General features: G+C 40.8%; 1 protein-coding gene across 1 annotated transcript in view; it reads right to left on the minus strand.

Moving 5' to 3' along the window:
* unc5db (unc-5 netrin receptor Db) overlaps positions 1 to 21337 on the minus strand; it is a 299326-nt gene that overhangs the window by 7460 nt on the left and 270529 nt on the right. The window contains exons 14-16 of the mRNA XM_030737775.1: positions 14099 to 14248; positions 8757 to 8921; positions 6304 to 6482 (exon numbers count right to left, since the gene is read on the minus strand). Of these exons, the coding sequence (XP_030593635.1) occupies positions 6304 to 6482; positions 8757 to 8921; positions 14099 to 14248 (494 nt within the window). The remainder of the gene's footprint in view (positions 1 to 6303; positions 6483 to 8756; positions 8922 to 14098; positions 14249 to 21337) is intronic.

Below are 21337 nucleotides of genomic sequence, written 5' to 3' on the forward strand. Positions count from 1 at the left end.
CTACAGAAGCACTTGTTCAGGTTCAGCTAGTGATATAGTATAAGGCAGAGACACAGCATTCAACAAAACCTGAATGGAAATCTACAGTTAGGTCCCCAAGCATTTGGGTACTGACACAATAATCACATCTTGAAGAGTTTTAAATTTACAGAAATTGTGTCCAAATACTTATGGGCCTGACTTTATGGGTTCTGAATTGATAAAGATAGCGCCCAGTGAAAAGCACAACCTATTAGACCGTCACGTTGCTGCACAGTAGAAGTTCATGCCAGTTTTTTCTTGGCTTACTGTATGCAAACACATGGATTAGCACATTGGTTCAGTGCTGTGGCGGAATGAGAAAAGAGGCTGCATGCTGTCTTTAGGTGAAACTGGTCACAAAGAGGTGCTGCACCAAAAACACTCAACAACTACTTGTGGTTGTGAAACTGTGATACAAACTGGAAACAGAAACCATTGCATTGCACTTTTCCAAGTTTCACTACCACTGCATGGTTAGTGATCTGCTAGTGACCAAGGCGATCACAAGGATGTTTTTGGAGCAGCACTGTCTTTGCGGCTGATTTCAGCCACTGAGAGCCAACAACCTCCAGCAACCACTCACCAACATGCGCAGCAGATGGATGAGCTTTGCAGAAAAACATTTTTTTTAGCCTCATTTTGGGATAAACTCAAACTTGCAAAGTAGTTTCTTTTTTAATCAGACATGATTGGCGTTATGTTTCTCGTGAGAATAAAAATGAATGTTGAGGCTTTCTCGACATTCAATTGGATGGAGCTTAAAAATAACTTGCTTCTTAAAAAATTTAGTTCAGCTGGGTCAGGCTATAGAAGTGGTACTGACATTAAAGTGATACTATCTATGTGTAAAGTGTCAGCTGCAAGGGAAAAAAGAAGTCTGGTTCAAGCAATGTTAAAACTGTATCTCAATCTGCCTTCCCCTCATCACTGCAGGCTTGTTTTGGACAGTACAGTTTACCGGCTAATGACCAAGACTAAAGTAAAGGCACAGCAGCACCGAACTTTTAAAGGGCCTTAAAAAAAAAGTTAGAAATGAGTTCTGGAAGAAACATCTACTGTATTTACTGTACCTGTTTCCTGTTGTTTACCAACAACCAACATGATAAATAACATGAAACAGGAAATTTCACAGCAATATGACATGCCAACTGTTTCAAATCATATTTCACTTTATTAAAATTGCTTTCTTCAAGGGCAGACCTTTGGTTGTCCCTGACTGGCCCGCGAGAGGTCAATGGGAAATTGGGATTGAAAGATTAATATGTATAAACCATGTAGTTCGTCCCATTCCAGCCACCACATGCTCTTTGATAAACTCCCCATCAGAGAATGGCTTACAGTGTTTCGGGAAATCATAATACAGTTTTGTTATTTTTAATTTGATGGTGACCGGTTTTGTTATTTTTATTTAAGTATATGTGTGCAAGCAAATGTTTTGCTGTAAATGCGTTGTTTATGACAGATGATGGTTTGTTAGCCCCAAAAGATTTCAACTCGCATTAAAAAAAAAAAAAAAAGCCTGATGCAGATAGTAGAGTTTCTAAGAAGACATGAACTTCTAAGTATTTATTTTCTGAAGTAGAGCCGTGTGCTCCGTTTGTGGAGAGCAGATTGCTGTGTTTGACTGATGTGTTTGACATGTGAACCTTTGCTGGCAAAGTTGCAAAAGCAACAAGGACTTATGACCATACTTTACACATCCAAGTATGGCGCAGTCGAGACCAGCTTTGTGATTGCCCACAAATTTGCAAAAAAACTGTAAGTCGTTCTCTGATGGGGAGTTTATCACAGTGTCTGGTGGATTCTGCCATGCTAATAAGCCCTGAGAAAAAAGCATATGAGAATGTGCCCCTCTCCAGGTGAACCATAACAAGACGGACTGAGGACACTGTGGGAAATCTGGAGCTTCAATTGAAAACCAAAGTGGACGATTCAGAGTTTTTCTCCTTGGCTCTGGACGAGAGCTGCGATGTCCACGACACAGCCCATTACAATCAATGCCTGTCCAAATCTGACAGGGAAAAATGTTGGACTTTTGAAGTGATGCAAGATAAAGCAAATAAAATGAACCCAGAAATGAAACTGGTGTTTTTGCACTGTATTATACATCAGGAAGTGTTGTCTACGTCAGTGCTAAAAATTGACTATGGTGTTGATGTTGTAACTAAAACAGTTAACTTCATCAGGGTGAGAGCACTGAATAAGAGTGTGTTGCATTTTTGACTCACTGCAGGCAGAGCATCAGTATCACTGCTGGATTTTTATTCTTCTCTCAGAGAGGAGAACGTTCCACACATAAGGAGACATGCTTAGAAGATGTTGGATCTTTTTAGATCTACCTTCATATGCGAACAAACATTCTCAGTCATGAATTTAACAAATCCAGACACAGATCCTCTCTCAGTGACGATCACCTGTTCACTGTTCTTCGCATTTCCACCTCAGACACTGAACCTGGCTTTCATGCAGTTTTTCCAAAAAAAAAAAAAAAAAAAAAACTACAAGCAAAATAGCAGTAGTACTTTGGATAAAGTTAAAAGGCCTTAAATTTTTGCAAAAAACATGCACATTCACAGTTGTTTCTGGGAATGTTGGTGCTTTTAGGGAAAGATAAGAAAAGAACTTATTAATCCCGGGGGAAATTCGTGTGCCTTTTAAATACTCAGTGAAATAAGGACAGAAAGAGGAGAAGAAACTGAAACAATGACAGCGTGTACAGAATCACAGAGAGTTAAAAAAAAGAAGAAGAAATAAATTTAAAAACATCAAAACAAACCTTAACAATGAAAAAACTACTGGGAAAAGGATAGATAAGAACAACAGTATAAAATATAAACATATAAATAAATATCAGTATGTATAGTAGTGCAAATGGGTGGAAGAGAATAAATTAAAAGTGATAATAATAATAATTTGGTAAAGAAAGGATGGGATGGGTTAAGAGTATGGTATAAAGTGTTACTGTGCATGTGATGATTTTTCAAATGTCAGAACTATGCCTACTTTTATTGCCTGATTGTAACATCCAGTCTTACCAGTAGCAAAAAAAGGAAATTAATATTGAGCAGAATTGAGTTCAGCCTATTGGTGTGGCCCTTCACAACACTCCCAGTTTCTCATGTGGCTGCCTGGGAAACTTTACTGCCCACGCCTGTTCAATGAAGACCTAGCTAAGAAAGCAGCCCATTACAAGGCATTTTATAACTGTCGTTGCAATAAATTTAATTTCAGTCTTTCAGTTGTTTATTGTTGGCTGATTATGCATTCACATATTTAAGGTCAATTTAGAAAAACAGCTCATTGCTCTGACAAATCCACGGTGGCCTGCCATAAAATGTCATCAAAATAAAAAATTGTTGTAGCGAGCTGCTGGTTCGCCTTCATCATGGTTTTACTCCTCTGTTGATTTGTTTTTCTCTGCATTTTTTCATCTCATGTGCTTCTCTGGTTGTGTCTCCTTCTTTTTGTCCTTGTTGTGACTTCTTCTCTTATTTTGATAATTGCCTTTCCTTGCACACGTTTTGTTGTTTTTACTTCCTGTCCTTGTCCGTTTTCCCTCCACTGTAGCGTATGCCGGCCCTGCCCTGATTGTTTTCACCTCTGTTAATTATCTCCATCTGTTCCCAATTATTCCCTGTGTATTTATAGCCCTGTCGCTCCCCCCGATTCCTGTTGGTTCTTCTTGTGCCTTCCAGGTATATTTTACACAGCCCCTTGGACACCATTGTGCAGATGTACAGAAACAAACAAACCTGAGTTTATATGCTAACAGATATAGCTATGACTAAACATGGATTTCTTAAAATTCTTCCCACTGCTACTAACCAATTACTAATAAATGACTTTGGTACAGGACTGTGAATGCCCAATAAACTACACTGTCTATATAGCACAGATAACGTTTAAATGCTGCGCTCCTTTGCAGATGACCTGATCTTTCATTCAAATATTTTTAGATGCAAATACAGTGCAGGCAATATGTTTGTGAAATTGAACTGTGCTTTACATGCTTATTGCCCTAGTGATCTTACATTTTTAATGTTGTTTGTTTCATAATAGAGCAGAGCTACACATACAGATAGAAGTTGTATTGGTCACATCAACAAAGTCATCATTCTCTAATGCATGTATGTCTATGGAGGCGGGGGGGGATACAGATTAAAAAGCTATGATAGCTCGCTGCTTTTACAAATGAATTTCAACTGTTTTTGTTTGATGGAAATGAAGAACTGTATTTATAAAACAGGATATCTGGTTACATTAAGAATGCAGGTTTTCATTCTGTTTTATTAAAGGACCGGGTTAGAACCCACAAGCCTCAATCACTCAGTCGCAACCTCCAGCTGCTGAGGAAAAATCTGTATTTCCTGCCTGGTTGAGAAGTCGTTGCTGAGGAAAAATGATCACAAAGAGGGTGCTGCATCAAAAACCACCATGTGATTGCTTTGGTTGCTAGCAGATTGCTGCAGTAACCCACAGTTTGCATGGAAAACATCAAGCTGTCTGCAAACACCTGCTCACTAACCTGTGAGTGTTAGTGAAGGCTAAAAACCAGAATAACATTTGAAGTAAAAAGTGTGGCTGACCGCTGAATCCAGCACGTTTCAAAATGTGCAACTTTTACTGAGAAGGTAAATGTTTCTGGTTTGTGTCACACCTTTTCAAGATTCACCAATGAGTAGTTTGCAAGTATTTACAGACAAGTCAGTGTCCTCTATTGGTCACAAACTATGGGCGACTGCAGCAACCTGCTAGTGACCAAAGAAATCGCAAGGAGGTTCTGGGTGCAACGTCACATTCCTCTTTGCAACCAATTTAACCTCCAGCAGCCACTTGCCAGCTGGTTTAAGTATACACATCTTTCTCTATCGATCAGTGGTTGCCTTTAGGCCTGCATAACTGGGGCTTTGGCAACCCCCTTGCAACCACTCACAACTGGTTGTGGAACACCCAGTTTTCCCTAGCGACCAACAAGCAGATGCATTTCACAATCCCAGATGCTGCATCTGTTTCTGAGTAGGAATTTCCAAACTGGCTTGACCCACTCCAAAAAGCCAAAACAAAACAAACATCAAAACAATCCTACAGAATAAAAAAAGTTAAATTATGGCTAAATAAAGGTCAGTGCAATAGCATCAGCATATTCTTTTTATTAATTTTCCCTAAATAAATCAGGTTAATTTAACTCAGTTTTATCTTGTGGTTCTGCACCCCACTGATTTAGAGAATCCACTATATTAAAACTGGTTTTCCACATGGGCTCCGAAAATTAACATTATACAATCAAACTATTAAACTCATTTGGGTCATTTGACTCGTAGAAAATCAGCATACTGGCTGTTAACTGTAAATTGACAGAACTAGACTGTGTCTCAGTGCAGTAAACACAACCATCTGCTTTTCCACGTACCTAGAACAAAAAGTCAGAGCCTTTAAGAATAAATTACCAACATAAGGTATAACAACTAAACAGAGTTTGCTTTATATTCCGTTCTGTGCTTCTGCCAAAGGAAAGGAAACATAAAGCTTGTTGCCATGCCAATACACGACAATGCCTTTGTGTCTCACTGAGCAGTGAGTCCAGCTGGGGGCAGTGTTTCACTGCTACTGCTTGGTTCTTCACAAGAGGCGTAACGACAAGCAGCATAAAAGGCTGGAACCATTGGTCACATCAGGCTCAGTTCAAAGCTGCCCAACTTGGAGAAGAAAGCTTATCTGGATAATTTAGAAATCCCAAAGGACTCTTAGATAGCAGCATCTCATGAATCATGCACTTAACAGGAGATCATAGCTGACACCAGCTAAGGCCAAGCAAAGACAACAACTGGGCTGAGAAAATAAGTGCGCAGGATCTCATCAAAAATGCATATTTGTGTTTGGGAGAAGGATAATCACGTAATAAGTAAGCGATCAGAGTGACAGAAATGTTAGAGGCTCCCTGGATGTTTCAAAATGAGAGTAGATGTAGTAGAGGTCAGAACATGGCCAGTGTGTGTGATGTTCCACAGCACCCAACACTCACTTTTAGCACGTGCCGTACAGTTAAATAATCAGCTGTCTCTCTTGCTGCTCAGGGAGCCCGAGGAACCTGAAGCCACATTCAGCAGCTTATCAACACTCACAGGAGTCTTATCACTGTCATCAGCTTGTGTTCATTACAGAGAGAAGGACACACACACACACACACACGTGCGCACACACACACACACACACACACACACACATGCACACGCACACACACAGATCATGAAGTCTCAAAGAGGATGCACATCATACACTCACCGATCTAAGTGGAGCTTTTGGGCTAAGAGTTGCCAGTCCTTGCCCTTGGCGTTGGCAGTGTCGAAGGTGGCACAGATCCTCTGGCGGATGGACAGGGGGATTTTGAAGGCCTTGGGCCCCGTCTGGGATGTGATGCTGCAGTCTGTCTGCATAAAAAATGGAACTGACTCCTTTTCGGTCTGGAGGAACGGAACAGAAGCAGACTATAATCAGACCAGGGCCAGAGAGGATTTGCAAATCTGCAAATAGTTGAGGTTTACTGGGTCAGAAACTCTTCGGACAATATATTTAACATTTTGAAAGCTCAGTAAAGAGACTGTAAGCCAATGAGACAAAGGTGATGTAGTTAGCTCTGGTATTTCTCAGTCTCTCGATGCAAAATCCCGTGGATCAAAGAATGAAAGCCACCTTTCAAGCCTACATGTGGACGATTTAAGGAGTATCAGTTTTCAAAGAATTACACTGAGCTATGTCCTCGTGCCCCCCCCCACACACACACACACAGACACACCACTAACACCAGAACAGCATCAAGAATATGTAAGTCTAAAAGTGTGCTGAAAATGGAGGTATGCAAAAAAGCTGTCAGAACACAGACGGCAGTGTTGCTGCATTTGACTGTTTTCTCAAACTAAGACTCGAAGGAGAAGAAGAGGATACAACAACATCAACAAAAATGCTTTGCTGATTTTACACTCATTGGCAGCTCTTTATGGCAGTCTGGTTTCTGCTCATTGAGTGATGAACTCATAGCATAAAACATTTGCTTGCTGAATTGTGAATAAATAAAATGTTTTCTTTGTGTGTCCGCTTCACATGTCCAGTAGAAGAGTTGCCAGCACTGGTTCAAATGTGGATGGAGGTCTGGAGCCTGTCTTATGAAGCAAGTTCCCAGAGTATTACTTCCTTATTTGGCTTCACTTACCCTAACCCTACCTACCCTAACAGAAATCTTGCTCAGTGGTCACACAAAGTTGTTATCACTAAATCAAAGCTATTAACCATTAGCTATTAGCGCCTTTTTATTATAATCACAATAGCACGGCTGGCAGAAAAACACAATGGCCTTGAAATAGTTTGAAGCCAACAGGAAGAAAAACAAAGAATCTGTACTCGTTATTCATTAGACGTCTCGAAGAAGTTGAGGACGGATTTCAAGGCTGCGTTTAAAGTAATTAAAACAAATTCACATCAATTCAAATGGAATCTGGCAGTCCTGAGAAAAAAAATAAAAGATTAGAAAAGGTTAAAGGGTCAATAGGCAAGCCTTAACCATTAAATTATTTGTGCCAACGGGTATGAAACCTCTGGGTATGAAAAAGAAGGATTGATTGCACAGCTGAAAGAAAACGAGCCCCGTAGTTGAAGGAGAAAGAAGGCGGTGAAGAGGGAAAGTGATGAAGTAAAACCAGAGTGAATTTCCTCATTCACAGAATGGAGTTGATATTTTTTCAGCTGGATTGTTCACAAAACCTGTTTACTTATTAGCCTAATACAGGCAGGTGTTTTAAAAAGGAAAGCGCCACGGTCTTTGAGCTCTGTTAATAACTGTTAATAATTTAATTGTGTCTTCTCCTTCCATTTGGGTTTAATGGCATACAGTTGGATAAGTGATGCATGTCCTTTTACTGCGTCAAAGAACTTCTGTGAGAATGTAGCTGGACTTGGATGGAACGCTGATTAATGGCTCATTCTGGTGGAAAGAAGCCATAAAGCTGCTGTCAGTGATGACGTGACGTGGAGGATCACATAATAAAACACACTGTAGACCTCTGAAAACGGTCATGCCTGTTCGCTGTATTTGCCAAACTGATGATTTGAATTCAACACACAGCACCTATAAACTCTTTTTTCTTGTTCCTATCTGACAAACTCCACTAATCATCAAGGTAAAATTTAATCAAACCATAAAAAGTCAGTGTAAATAATATTTCACATGTCTGACCGTGACTTTTATTAGTGATGGTGGCCTTGAGGAAGGACGAGCACATTTGTGACCGCTTGTGAAAAAGCGGTTGGGTGAAATCAATGAGTAGCACTCTCTTCTGCCTTAACAGCTACTGTCAAGGTGCTCTTGAGTGAGGATTTCTGACTCCTAGCTGCTCCAGTGGAGCTGCTCACCAGCTGACAGGAAACTGTTACTACAGCAGCCAGCTCCCAGGTGTTGGTGTGTGTGAATGTGAAGCCAGCTATTTACTGGAACATGCATTTCCCTGGACAAACAGAGGTTAAAAAACACATACAGCAAATGTGACAAACAGCTGGATCTCTGTTGTTGGCATTTAGTGGGCATCTGTGAGGAGAGAAGGGAAGGAAGAGTGCCCTCCTCGCTCTATTAATACACAGCACAAGCTCAGGAGAGCTGGCCCTGCTCCGGTGGACGCACTCCAGGAAGGTTACATAAAGGTTGAGCGAAAAAGCGAAACACCCTCCCCACAGCTGCGGAGCCTCACCTCGGCCACAGCCGTGTAGACCTGCAGAATCTGCTCGTGGCCTTTGACCTGGCGCACGCTGATTTTGCAGGAGAGCTGGGCGGTGGCAGGGCTGTATCTCTCCAGAGAGAAGGCACAGTGCAGGGGCTGCTGGTTGCTGCACCACACTTGGGGGAAGGAGAATTCCTGAGGAGGGAAAAGGGCCACATCGCAGTTAACTCAATATGACCTAACCCAAATTATACATTATGTTAATATAAAGCTAAGTGATACAGTATTACTGATTACATTGAGAAGTGAAGTATAAAGTATAAACAGATATAATAATATTTATAGTACTGTTCCTTTAAATACAGCAGCAACATCGCTGTAACCACAGCGCCACTCGCTGGTGAAGATGAGAGTGAATGAGAGATTTGTTCGAGAAGCAGAAATACAAATTACAAAGTGAGAGAAAGAAATAAGGCCAAAGAAACAAGTCTGGGGAATAAAACCTCATTTACATTCAATTGCTTGATAGGACCTATGTCTCTGTAGCTGTAGTGTGTGTGTGTGTGTGTGTGTGTGTGTGTGTGTGTGTGTGTGTGTGTGTGTGTGTGTGTATGGGTGTGTGCATGTTTAATCTGTTATTTTTTACTAAATGTACAGCTGAGATCACCAACAACTAAGATGAGACAGCGTGAATATATTTGTGCCGTGTATATCGCACAGTTTTTGGAAGCTGAATTGTGAGCAGGTTGGTTTCTACAGGCATGTGTATTTGCATGTGTTTTTCTTCTCCTGTTTCAGCCTCTTCTAGTCCTATTCAAGCGGTGAATCGGTTCATTTTTTCCTATATTGTTAAGGGGAAGACGGGAGAGAGTCAAGTGTGAAGAACAAGCATAAATGGGGCTGTGTGCATGCATGAGGAACACATGCCCTAACAGCAGGGATCGGCTCTGAGCTCCTTCAATTCAGTTTTATTTATACAGCCCCAAATTACAACATCAGTCACCTCAAGGTGCTTTATATTGTAAGGTAAAGACCCAACAGTAATACAAATGGTATTATTGTAGGGCAACGGTGACGGACAGATTGACAGATGAGGTCAGGCAGGAGTCTCCGTGGACTGATGTTTGCAGATGGCACTGTGATCTGTGGTTATGGAGAGGTGGAGGTATGCTCTGGGGAAAAAGTGAAAGTCAGTAGAAGCAAGACAGAATACGAGTGTGAATGAGAGGGAGACAGGTGTAACAGTAATGAAGGTAGGTGAGTTTAACCATCCAAAGCAACAAACAGCACGAGAGGCGAAGACGAGAGTGCAGGCCGGGTGGAGTGGGTGGAGGCGGGACAGAAGAATAGCAACAAGATTAAAATGGAAGATTTATTTAATATGAGGATTTATAGCTACGTATATTTAAGTCTACGCTGTAGGTATTTTGTTTCCCTCTGAAACCCTACGCTGTAACCTATGCTGTAGCCTGACATGCACGTAGAAATGTAACTATGTGTTGTGTCCATGCAGCTATTGTGATTTGCCTGTTCAGTACTGCTGATTCCTCCTGTGCATTTCTGGCTGATTTTGTGCTGCAGGTTTTGAATGGATCAGTGAGAGAGTGACAATCATCCCCTCAATGTAAGGACTCACGAATGTCAGCAAATTCCTGGAGGAATATTCCCAAAATTATATTCCTTCCCCCCCCCAGAAAACAACAACAACAAAAAGCTGATCACAACACAGCGTGGCGACTCAAGAGGAAGGAAAAAAAATCCCAACATTTTCTTTGTTTTTATCAAGGCTGGCACCACATTTAAAACACCAGGACACAACTGGTGCCTTGAGGCGACTCTTGTTGTGATTTGGCACTATGTAAATAAAAGTGATTTGAATTGAACCACATGGAAATTAACACATAATGCAACACGCACAAGCATGACTGCTGGTAACGATGTCGGCCAGTTGCGTAGGCCACATCGTAAGCTCTACAAAGATTCACCACAGAAGTCTAAATCAGCCATAAGGTGGTAGTGAGACCTGCTATGATGTACGGTTTGGCACAAACAAAAAGACAGGAGGCAGAACTGGAGCTGGCAGGGTTGAAAAGACGTTAAGATTTTTGTTGTGTTGGTTTGGAGAGGTAGATTATGCATGTACAGAGGAGGGACAGAGGACATATTGGATGAAGGATGTTGAATACGGAGGAGAAGAGTAGAAGACCCCAGAGAAGACTAATGGATGTAGTGAAGGAGGACATGCAGAGGGGTCGGTGTGACATTCCACAATTAAGGATCGTGATTCACACTGTAAATAATGGTCGGAATAAACCATTATTTCAGTGTTTTCCAGAGGAACTCATTTAAAGCTCCTGTAGGATGGATTCCATGATGAACTGCTGCCGATTTCTTGCTTTGTGCAAAACTGATTTTTGTATTTTCAACATTCACTGAATTTCATTCTCTTTGCTGTTGAATCTGTAAATGCAGATGAAGTATTTGTGAAATTTCCAAAGTGGTTCGGTCACAGGTTATATAGCTGAAAATTCAAACTTTGAAATACACCTAACCAAGACAAAGATTAGACACTAGAACTGAGTTGCCTCTGACAGGGGGAATAATGACCATAAGGAACCCTGGTTATGACGAAACCAGTACTTACTAACTGAAAAAGTAATACTTTTTTCAATTTTTTTAGGGATTTGCACGCACAACTGAAGTGCATTCTTCCATTTATCATTTGCTCTTGCAAACCTTGACTCTGGTCCCTGTCATCTGTAAAACACCTACAGTGCTACAGCAAAATGAGATGATTTAGGTCCCTGTTCTATGTGTGGCCACACTATCACATGGAAAGCCACTTACAGGAGGCAGGATGAAAGGTAGTAGTGGGCTTTGAAGTTTCAGTGATTCCAGGGTTTGATGCATTTATGCATGGAAATAACTGTTAAAGAGACAAAGAAGTAGCCATGATAAGGTTCACAAATAGAGCCTGAATCCCAGTAGAGTTACTGTGATAACAGAAGCTGCTGTGCTGTAAGCAATCTACTGTACAGAGGAATTAGGTGGAAGGGGAAAAGTTTGCCTTTGATGTATAATTCATTTCTGTTGAAGGGGAACATCTTTGAGGAAATGTCCTTGACCTCAGTTTGACTCCATCTTAACTGTATGAGCATCTAAGAAAGTGACCTCTCTGTGTGGCAGCTCCAGACTTAACCCATGTGGCTTTGATCTGGGCTGCCCGGTGCAGCTCACGGCAGAAGATAATGGAATCTGGAAGCAGAGGCGGATGAAGGGGGAGAGGGTGATGGACGTAGAAGAGCTGGGACGCTCTTTAGCACTAAAAGCCGACTTGATGTATGGCTTGACGCGCTGCTATTATTCTGCACCTGCGCCGGCGAAGCAGGTTGGTGCTGTCTGCTGTCCCGAGGCCTTTATAAATAAGGCGGTGCAGAGTGTAGGTCTCTTTGAAGCACTTTCACCTTGTATTCAGATCTTCAAGTCACAGCAGTGTTGCAGTGAGGACAACAGGTACACAAACAGCGGTCACTGATCTAATAAAGCTCGCATCTTAATGTCCGTGCAAGCAAAGCAAACACAGAGCTATTAATCTCCGCTCACATCTGTCTACATGATCCTTGTGCGAGAGAGAGAGAGAGAGAGAGAGAGAGAGAGACTGTGAGCCACATTACAGCAGGAGTCACTTTAAAAGAGGAGCTTTAAATGACAACATGGTGCCGAAAGACCCAAACATAAAGGCAGTTGGGATGTTATAGAGACCCTAAATTGATTATTTTCTTGTATACGTGGTTTATTATATGTATGGGCATGTATAATAATGTAGAGTGGCACCAAACCTCCTATGCCCCATCATCATCAGTGCAACCATAGGTGGAAATGTTAGCTGTGATTGATAAGGTGCAAGCTCATGAGCATGATACTTTCGGCTGCCCCCTTATTTTCCAAGGGGTTACCACAGCAGATGGAGCCGCGTGTTTGATTGGTTTGGCACAGATTTTGTGTAGGTTTAAAAACATGAGTTATGTGGGACCGATGTGTTTATTAAAGCGCAAACCATCGAGACTCATTAGACAAGCAAGAAACGGAGCTTTTCTGTGCAGACTAGCTGGGCTGAACACAAAGAAAGCTTAACAGGGTGTTCACATGAACCACAGCTCTGAAAGCTTAGGTTGGACTTGACGTGCAAAAATGTCAAAAGGAGTGCAGGATGATTTCAGTTCACTATGCTCTGTAAACAAGAACATATCACATTCAGAGTTTTTTACTTACACTGTAGGAAATATGGAAATCATATAAAATGTCTAATGGTTTCCATACACAAAGAAATAGATGAAAATGAGTGTAAATAATACAGTAGAACATTTGGCCCCTATAATAACTCCTTAACTCCTTAATTCCAATCCATCACTGAAAAAATAAATGAGCTCACACTGAAGCCCAAATAGCAATCAATTAAAAAGCAGAACATCAAAATGATCTAATAACGTTTAAAAATGCAGTCTTCATAATTTATGAGGCGGTAGGAAAATAATGGACCTTCACTAAAACTGATCATTTATTATTGTGCATAAATATTACTTGTATAATGAGTGAGTAGGATGCTTGAATTGTGATTTGCTGAATGACAAAAAGGAACCGAAAAGAATAAAAGTTATTTTACTGAAATATTTGAGTTTCAGTTTCCAGTTTCCTTTTAACTTAAATAAAAGTCATTATGAATTTTCATGTCGTAGTATATTAAAAAAAAAAATGCCATTATATTTAAAATTTTGTTGAATTTTTACCAGTTTTAGTGTTAGTTATAGATACATGATTTAAAGCAATCACACAATAATATATTAACAGAAACACTTGAAACTAAGTGTTTAAGCACCCATCTGATATTTGGACTGAGTATCACTCTGATCCTGGACTGGACATCGCGGGCAATGAGCTGATTATGGGTCAGTGATCAGTTCAGCCATATTATGAGCGTTGATGTTGCATAGATTTTCCACCAGAGGGCACATCTGCAAATTCCCTGTTAGCAACACGTGTTTCGAACGCCACAATCACAACAAGCTGATCCGAGCATCACCCAACATCAGCATCAGTCTTAAAAATCCTATAACGGCCAGGTTTTAATAACGGTATCGGATCAGTACATCCAGGGTACTTGTAATAGATGATGAAAAAGCTGGATCAGGGCATCCCTGCCTGAAACATGGGTATACATACCAGGCTTAGGAAACAAATAAAGTCTAATTTAAATTTTCATTTAAGTAGACTAAATCATTTTGTTTTATCTTTATGTTAAAAAAAATCATATATATTGTATATATACAATATATATTTTCACTTCATGTCTTGTTACTTCCTGCCATGGTTACCTGACATGTGGTAAAGGGTTTGATGCTCCACAGAAACTGGGGAACATCCTGGATGGACACCTGCAGGCTGAAGGTGTTCGCTCGGAAAGGCAACATCTTTGGCTCCTCGAGGAGCTGACCGCCTCTGGTCTTCTCTGCAGCCACCACTCCCTGAAGCGGAAAGGAAAGAAATAACCAAAGAAAAGTTGGAAAGGAAGGAAGAAAATGAAAGAAGACAAAACAAAGAAAACAGAGAGGAAAGAAAATTAGGAAAACAGAAAGGAAAAGAGAAATTCAAAAAAGAAAAAGGAAAGGAAAGCAGGAAAAACGTGGAAAAACAAACAGAGGAAAGGAAAAGAAAAGGAAAGAAAGAACAGGAGAAAGCATAAGAGCGAAAAAGAAATATAAGGAATGGAAAAGTAAGAATAAGTGCGAGCGTGGAAGGAAGACAGAAAGAAAGAGTTATAAAAATACAAGAAAAAGATGAGAAAGAAAAAAAAACACAGAAATGAGATTACTGCAAGAGAAAAATCAAGACTCCAGCACTGTCCTCCTTCTGTTTGAATGTACACTACCTTTGCATATCAGCAGAAACACCTGTTGCTAATCCTTTCCTCTGTCACATCCACTAATTGACTCATCTCAAATATTAGCACAGAGGCAGGCTGCCAGCGACTGACGTCAAGTCTCCACTGAACAAATCTTACAAGTCACACTCTCACATTAGTATCATGCTTGCAGCCTCGACGTGACAGCTTGAAGCCTGAATTTAATGCTGGGGGAACTTGTGGGAACTCAGCAGGGGATGGGTATGTGTTTGGGGATGGGGGGGGGGGTGGTCCAAAGGTCTATCACTCAAATTGGATTTGTGATGATGACAGAGCACTTTGATTGTCACTTGCAGGTATTCATCTGTCATAATCGTTCAGTATGGCGGCGGGATGGTTTGGCGTCTGGCACATCTGTCCTCAGCCACCTCAATCACAAAAGGAAAAGGCCGAGAACAGAGCTGTGACTAACGCCAGGCCGCGCTGATTGATTCTGACTGAGAGTGTGTACGTGCAAGAACTTGTGCCTATATGTGCGTTTGCACGTGTGCTTGCAGAAAAGCGCGCCCTGGGGATGAGGCATACTGCGATTGCTGTTGGTGTGAAAACAAATCAGCTGTTGGTAAAATGTAGATAAGATACACTTGTGACAGTAAAGAATGTGAAATATGGTATCACTCCTCTGCCATCTGTCTTTGTTCCTAATCTGTTGGCCTGTGACTGGCCAGACTGAGCTGGATTTCTTTGGTTTTCCCCGGTCGCATTGAGCTAGCTATGATCTGTGGTAACATCCCCACTTTTGAACTGATCTGAAGCTGTCATGATGCTGTGATTGAAGCCATCCGTAGACTCGTCCTGATCTGCTGTTTGACACATCACACACCACTGATGTGTCTCAGATCAGGTCTTGCACCTAAGGAAATGTTGCAATGACAGCTGAGAATGAGAAAGCCTTCCAGAAGAATTTCAAAGTAGGAGGAGGCATTCAAAACATTCAGAGTCATTTAACCCTCATTCTGCTGGATGGGGTCCATTTGTTTTTTGTTTTTTTTAATTGTTCCAGTTTGTTCATAAAGATGCCACATCATTGTTTTCTATTTATCTATCAATGCTTTGCAAAAATACAAATGTGTTGGAATCCCAGCGGGATCCCACTCAAAAGCACCCAGTTACAGTTTCACACAGCGCACAGTTTCAGTCATTCTAAAGAACAAAAAAACTGTCGCTGCATTCATCATCTGGACGGGCAGCTGAAAGTTATCAGAATGTTGGAGACACTGATCTACCTGACAGAGCTGGGGGATGCCCTACTATTGCCACACATGGAAATTAGAGCTGTTACTGCTACATTGCAAGTCCCAATCCAAGCAGCAATGACCCTTCTGGGCGTGAGGAAAACGCCATCTGCTGATGAGACTGTCCAACGCTCAGCTGAAAAAATCTACTTGAAAAAGGTGTTACCTTGGCTCCCAAAACAGACAGACAGGAAGGTATCAACTGCTTGCTCCTCCTGTCCTATGCTGGCAAGCCCTAAGCAAAGCATGAGGCACACTGTGTTCTATAACTGCCCTTAGTGTGTGTTCAGCTTTCGCTGTTTTTAGTTTCCAGACTCTGTGCAACCATATGTGATCTTGGATCGAACTGCTGGTAATAAGTCAGATTCATGGAGTGGAAGATCGACAGACAGATTGGTTGAGTGTCAGTAGTGATGCAGACGTTGTATCGGTCAATTGTGGTGGAGAAAGAGCTGGGCGTGAAAGAGAATCTGTTAGTACCGGCTGATCTACGTGGTCACGAGCTCTATACAAGCGATGGTGTCACAGATACAAGCGATGGAAATGAGCTTCCTCTGAAAGGTGTTTGTGCTCAGCCCTAAATATAGGGCGAGGAGACTTCCAGGAACTACTGCTCCACAGAAAAGGAGCCAGTTGAGGTGTTTGGGCATCTGACGCCTCCTGGATGCCTCCTAGGCAAAGTGTTTGGATGTAATGGAGGCCCCGTGGCAAACCCGTGACATGCTGGAGAGATTCCATCTCTGGGCTCCCTGGTTGTGTGTTTATTTCAATTATTTTATATCACACAAATAATGTTTACTTGAAATGACAGAAAACCAAGTGATAGCAGAATCAAAGTATGGTAAAATAACTTTTAAATAATAATGCAGATTGTTCCTGGGATAAAAGCTACAAGTTGTATTAAAGAAAATTATAATTTTTTGTCTAGGAAAATTGCAGCTTTGCAAGAAATAATAACAAATAGTAATAAATTAATGATAATATTTTTCTTTAGATGACATTAATTACATAACTAATGATGCTTTAAGGAGAAACAAGTTTTGCTATATTATTATTTTACTATTATGACTGCTTCTTACAGTAAATTATTCTTGAGGTCCCAGGACCCCAAGTCAGTAGTCCATGTATGTAAAATATGGGGGTAGGATGAGGGTTAGAGTGAAGCTTTGCAAGGACATTGTTGAATGGCAGATTGGTTGAACCAATAACACCAAAGTTGAGCATTTTGCAAGTGTACAAGCCTGTAGGGATAAAAAGTAAGCAGTACAGAGAAGTTGATTAGGACTTCCAAGGTTCATTTCAGGTAAAAAAACAAATTACACAACTTAAAATTCTACTGAGTAAATGCCATAATCCTGATAACAGAGCAGTCTTCCAGCTGTGTCATTTTCTCGAGTACAACTGCAGCAATCAGTCAACACAAAATGTGAATATTTTGATGATGTTAACTTTCCATAGTATATTCAACATTTTTAAGATAGAAGCAATAAAGTGGAGTAATGGCACCCTTAACAGTAAAAGAAATTAGACTTAGTGTTGTAAGCCGTGATTACCTGTTCTTAGTCTTGGTGGGCACTCGGTCATTTTAGCACATGTGAATCAGCTCAGCGGGAGAGTCCTGACTGTAGGGCCATCAGTCTGGGACTGTGGAGCTGCCCAGACTGATGTTTGCATTAACTGAACTTTAATGCTCAGTGGAAGAGCAGGTGACCACGTATGCCGTGAGGCAAAGTGCAGGCAGCACAGGCTTGAATCCCAAACCTGTCGCTCTTTGCTGCATGTCTTCCTCCTGCTTTCCTGTCACTCTCTACTGTCAATAAAGCCGCTGTGGCCAAAGAAAAAAAAAAGTTGGCTCCAACTTAATTGATATGATGTCACAGAATCCACTGATGTGGCAGCATTTCATTAAAACCGGTGGCCAAAAAGTTGCAGCAGTCTGCATTTCACAGCTGAACCACAAACGAGGGCGATTATCTAAAAACAATGAGCTAACTTGTCTGTGTTAGCACATGCAAGGCTTAATACTTGAAGCTTGAAGCGTGAATATATCAGAATAGGCATATTTCAGTACGTCTGGTCTAATTTGGTTTACACATCAAAATGGAAAAAGGCTTAGAGTCTGTTATGGTTTCATGTCAAAAATAATTAGGTACAAATGTTTTCATGTGCTTCAAAGGCTAGATTCTTATGTATATTTTTAATTCATTTATGCTAAGAAAGAAATGCTAGCAGGTAGCGTGTACTCTATACAGTGACATATTTAGTTCATCTAGCTCAGTTACTCACAGTGAAACAGAAAGCACATGGGAGCAGGAAAAACAGCAGTAGGGACTCAACAATGGCGGCCTTAATGATGTTGGTTTATGGTAAAAAATCACAATCATTCAATTTCACACTGTTAGTGTGATTAAGACACATGAATCTGTACTGATAATGGTTTTGAATTCTCCTTAGTGAGACTTTATTTACGTATGCAAAAGTGACACAATTCACAGTTTCCAGCTTCCCAAGTATAGATAAAATCCGACTAGGTCTTACAGGGCAGTGCAATGAATATCTCCCGGCTTTGGAAAACATTAGATGACTGGCATTTTTCACTATTTTCAAATATGATGCCAAATATTTCACAGAATAAGCTGCAAAGTGGAAATAATTGTAGGTGGCAACCCAGCTCGTAAATGTCACCACCATTGATGGGGTGGTGGAGGTTTTTCAGGTTTTCACCCTCTTAAACAGTTAAAGGTAGTCTGCATTCAAGAGAACGTCTCCACACATCAGACAGAAATTGCCTGCGACGGGGTTTTTGTGGAGAAAAACACTTCTTTTGTGCAACCTTCACTGTTCGGAGGTTAAAGTGTTGTACAGCAACTAAACCCCAGCTGGCATTACCATAGCTGCAAACTCATCACCTTTCAGAGGTATGAGTTTAAAAAAAAAAAAAGGTACACACATAAATTGTGGGTGAAAAGCCATGCATTTTTCATTCAAGGGTGAAAATTAGGTGCTTTACACCAAGGGCTAATTAATGGAATAATTAATGGCCTTTGTTTATATGCATTTGTTATACTGTATGGATGTCTTTTATGTTTTTAATTGCTCAAAAACAATAAACAAATACATTTAAGGATTTAATCTCCAGTATTTTTTTCTGACTTTGCTGGTTTTCCTCCTGCCAGTTAAATGAAACTCATGAAACATGAGATCGTCTCACCTTATGTTCATTTTGGCACTTCGAACTCCTCATTAAGAAAGAGCAGAATGCGTTAGAGCCAGGAGAGAGGACTGTAGAGGCTTCTGCAAAATGCAAATAGCACTGTTTGCGATGTGGGCAAAAGAGGCTCAGGATATGTGATTAAGACACATTTACACATGTTGTACTGATAACACTCCTGATGTGCTGTTAAAAACACTCCCATGACGCTTCTGTGTGACGTGTCAACTAAATGTGAGGCAGCTCAAAGGTCATGGAGACCTATTGTGATCAAAAACATTGAATTCATTTAAAAAAATATTTCTAGTTGATGATAGAATTCAGGAGTGATTCTTTGCCAAAGCTAAAGACTAAAGGTTGAGGTGAAAAGTATTTTCTGGTAGCATTTTCAATGGTAGGTAAGGTCTGCCAGCAGAATACTAATGTAGGTGGTATTTTCAGGTAGGAAGTTTTATCCACCGTCTCTCCAACATGACTGAATGCCGTGACCTTGGACATGGACTTACTTTTTGTGTGCTTGTGTGTGGTTGTAGGTGGGTGGGTGGGAGAGGGGGGTGTTATTTCTGCTCATTCCTAAGCAACAAGACACTCTCTCTTTGCCTTTGTGGTAACAAGTTGGTCATGTAAGACTTGTTATTGGCTAAATTCAAAATGAACTACTTTTTAAAGGGACAGTGACCCTGCACATTTTGAAACCACAGAAAAAGTAACACTGCTTCCAATTTTAAATATTTATATTTATCTTAAAAGGGTTATGTGCCGATGAGCCACAACATTAAAAACAATGCGTCTTGGGTCACGGTTCATGTGGATGCTGCTTTAAAATATACCACACACCTGAACATTGCTGATGACGAAGCAGCCTCCCCACCACAGCAAGTTGCCCACCACACTGCAAAATCTGCTTAGGAATAGCTTGAGGAACATAATGAAGACTGCAAGGCAACTCCCCATATCCCAACCCAATCCACTGTATGCTGAAGACAATCTATTTTGCAATTCTGTGTTTTTTGTATATATATATATATATATATATATATATATATATATATATATATATATATATATATATATATATATATATATATATATATATATATATATATACACATATATAAACATATATATATATATATGCCTCTGTCCCACAAGTCCTTGTGTTGCATGAGGCTTCCTGTTGATCCAGAAACCCGGTCTGTGATTGACTTTGTGCCGGAGCTTGGAAAACACACAGCAGAGATGTGGTGCTAACAGACAGGAGCCCAGGGACATGCTAAAGTCTGGCATCTGCTCGGCAGGCTGGGAATTCATAAACCAAATCCAGAATGCATTTTAAAGCCAGCTGCCGCTGACGTCTGCAACATGGCAGAAGGCTGGTCAGGAGGAAGTCAGTCACGGGGCTGGCTGAGCTCTGTGCTCTCCTCTTCTGTTACTCAAGCCTCTCTCATGAGGAGGGAGAGCTTGATTTCCCTCGTGTTCACTGATGAGATTTCAATGATTAAAACCCTATAGGTCGCTGAAGGATAATCAAGTCAAACGAGATTTTTAAAAAAGAATGACTGGTTAACATTTGAATGGCAGTGATTACAGTACAGTGAACTACGTCTGAGTCTATGAAAAGAACAAGGAGAGCATCCATCAAGCTGCTACAGGGTGTCTAACACACTACTGTACTGCTTCACGATGGTAATGAATGTGCAATCACTCACATCTGAAAGAGCACATGTTGAGGTCCCTGCTGCCTCAGAACGCTCAGGCAACAAGAACAAACAAAGATGTTCAGTGTGAATCTGGGCCACGACCTACAATCCGCACATGCTAACAGACTGGAAAATATCTGTCTTTGTGTTTACGTTAAAGATATAAATAGATCGCAAAAGCGCTCGTGGACTTCTGCAGAAAGACTAAAGTTTTAATTTGAGACTCAGCAAATAAAACATTACATGAAAATTGGTGATGACATGAGGCGAGGCAAGCCATTTAAGCCATTTGCAGAGCTTAAAGTTACAGTGTGTAAAATCTTCACTATTTTCTTACCGCTCCAAATTCTAGTGGGTAATCCTAGCTGCGGTGGCTGTTGTAGGACAAACATGTTTTAGTCAGCCAAGACATTAAATCTAAACTGTACCACATAACACCTGCGGCCAGCTGGCGTGCTTGTTTTTTGTTGTATCCTTCCTTCACATTTTTGCTTCTTTGGTGAAGC

Source organism: Archocentrus centrarchus, chromosome 9 (genome assembly GCF_007364275.1).
Source record: "Archocentrus centrarchus isolate MPI-CPG fArcCen1 chromosome 9, fArcCen1, whole genome shotgun sequence".
NCBI classification, from domain to species: domain Eukaryota; kingdom Metazoa; phylum Chordata; class Actinopteri; order Cichliformes; family Cichlidae; genus Archocentrus; species Archocentrus centrarchus.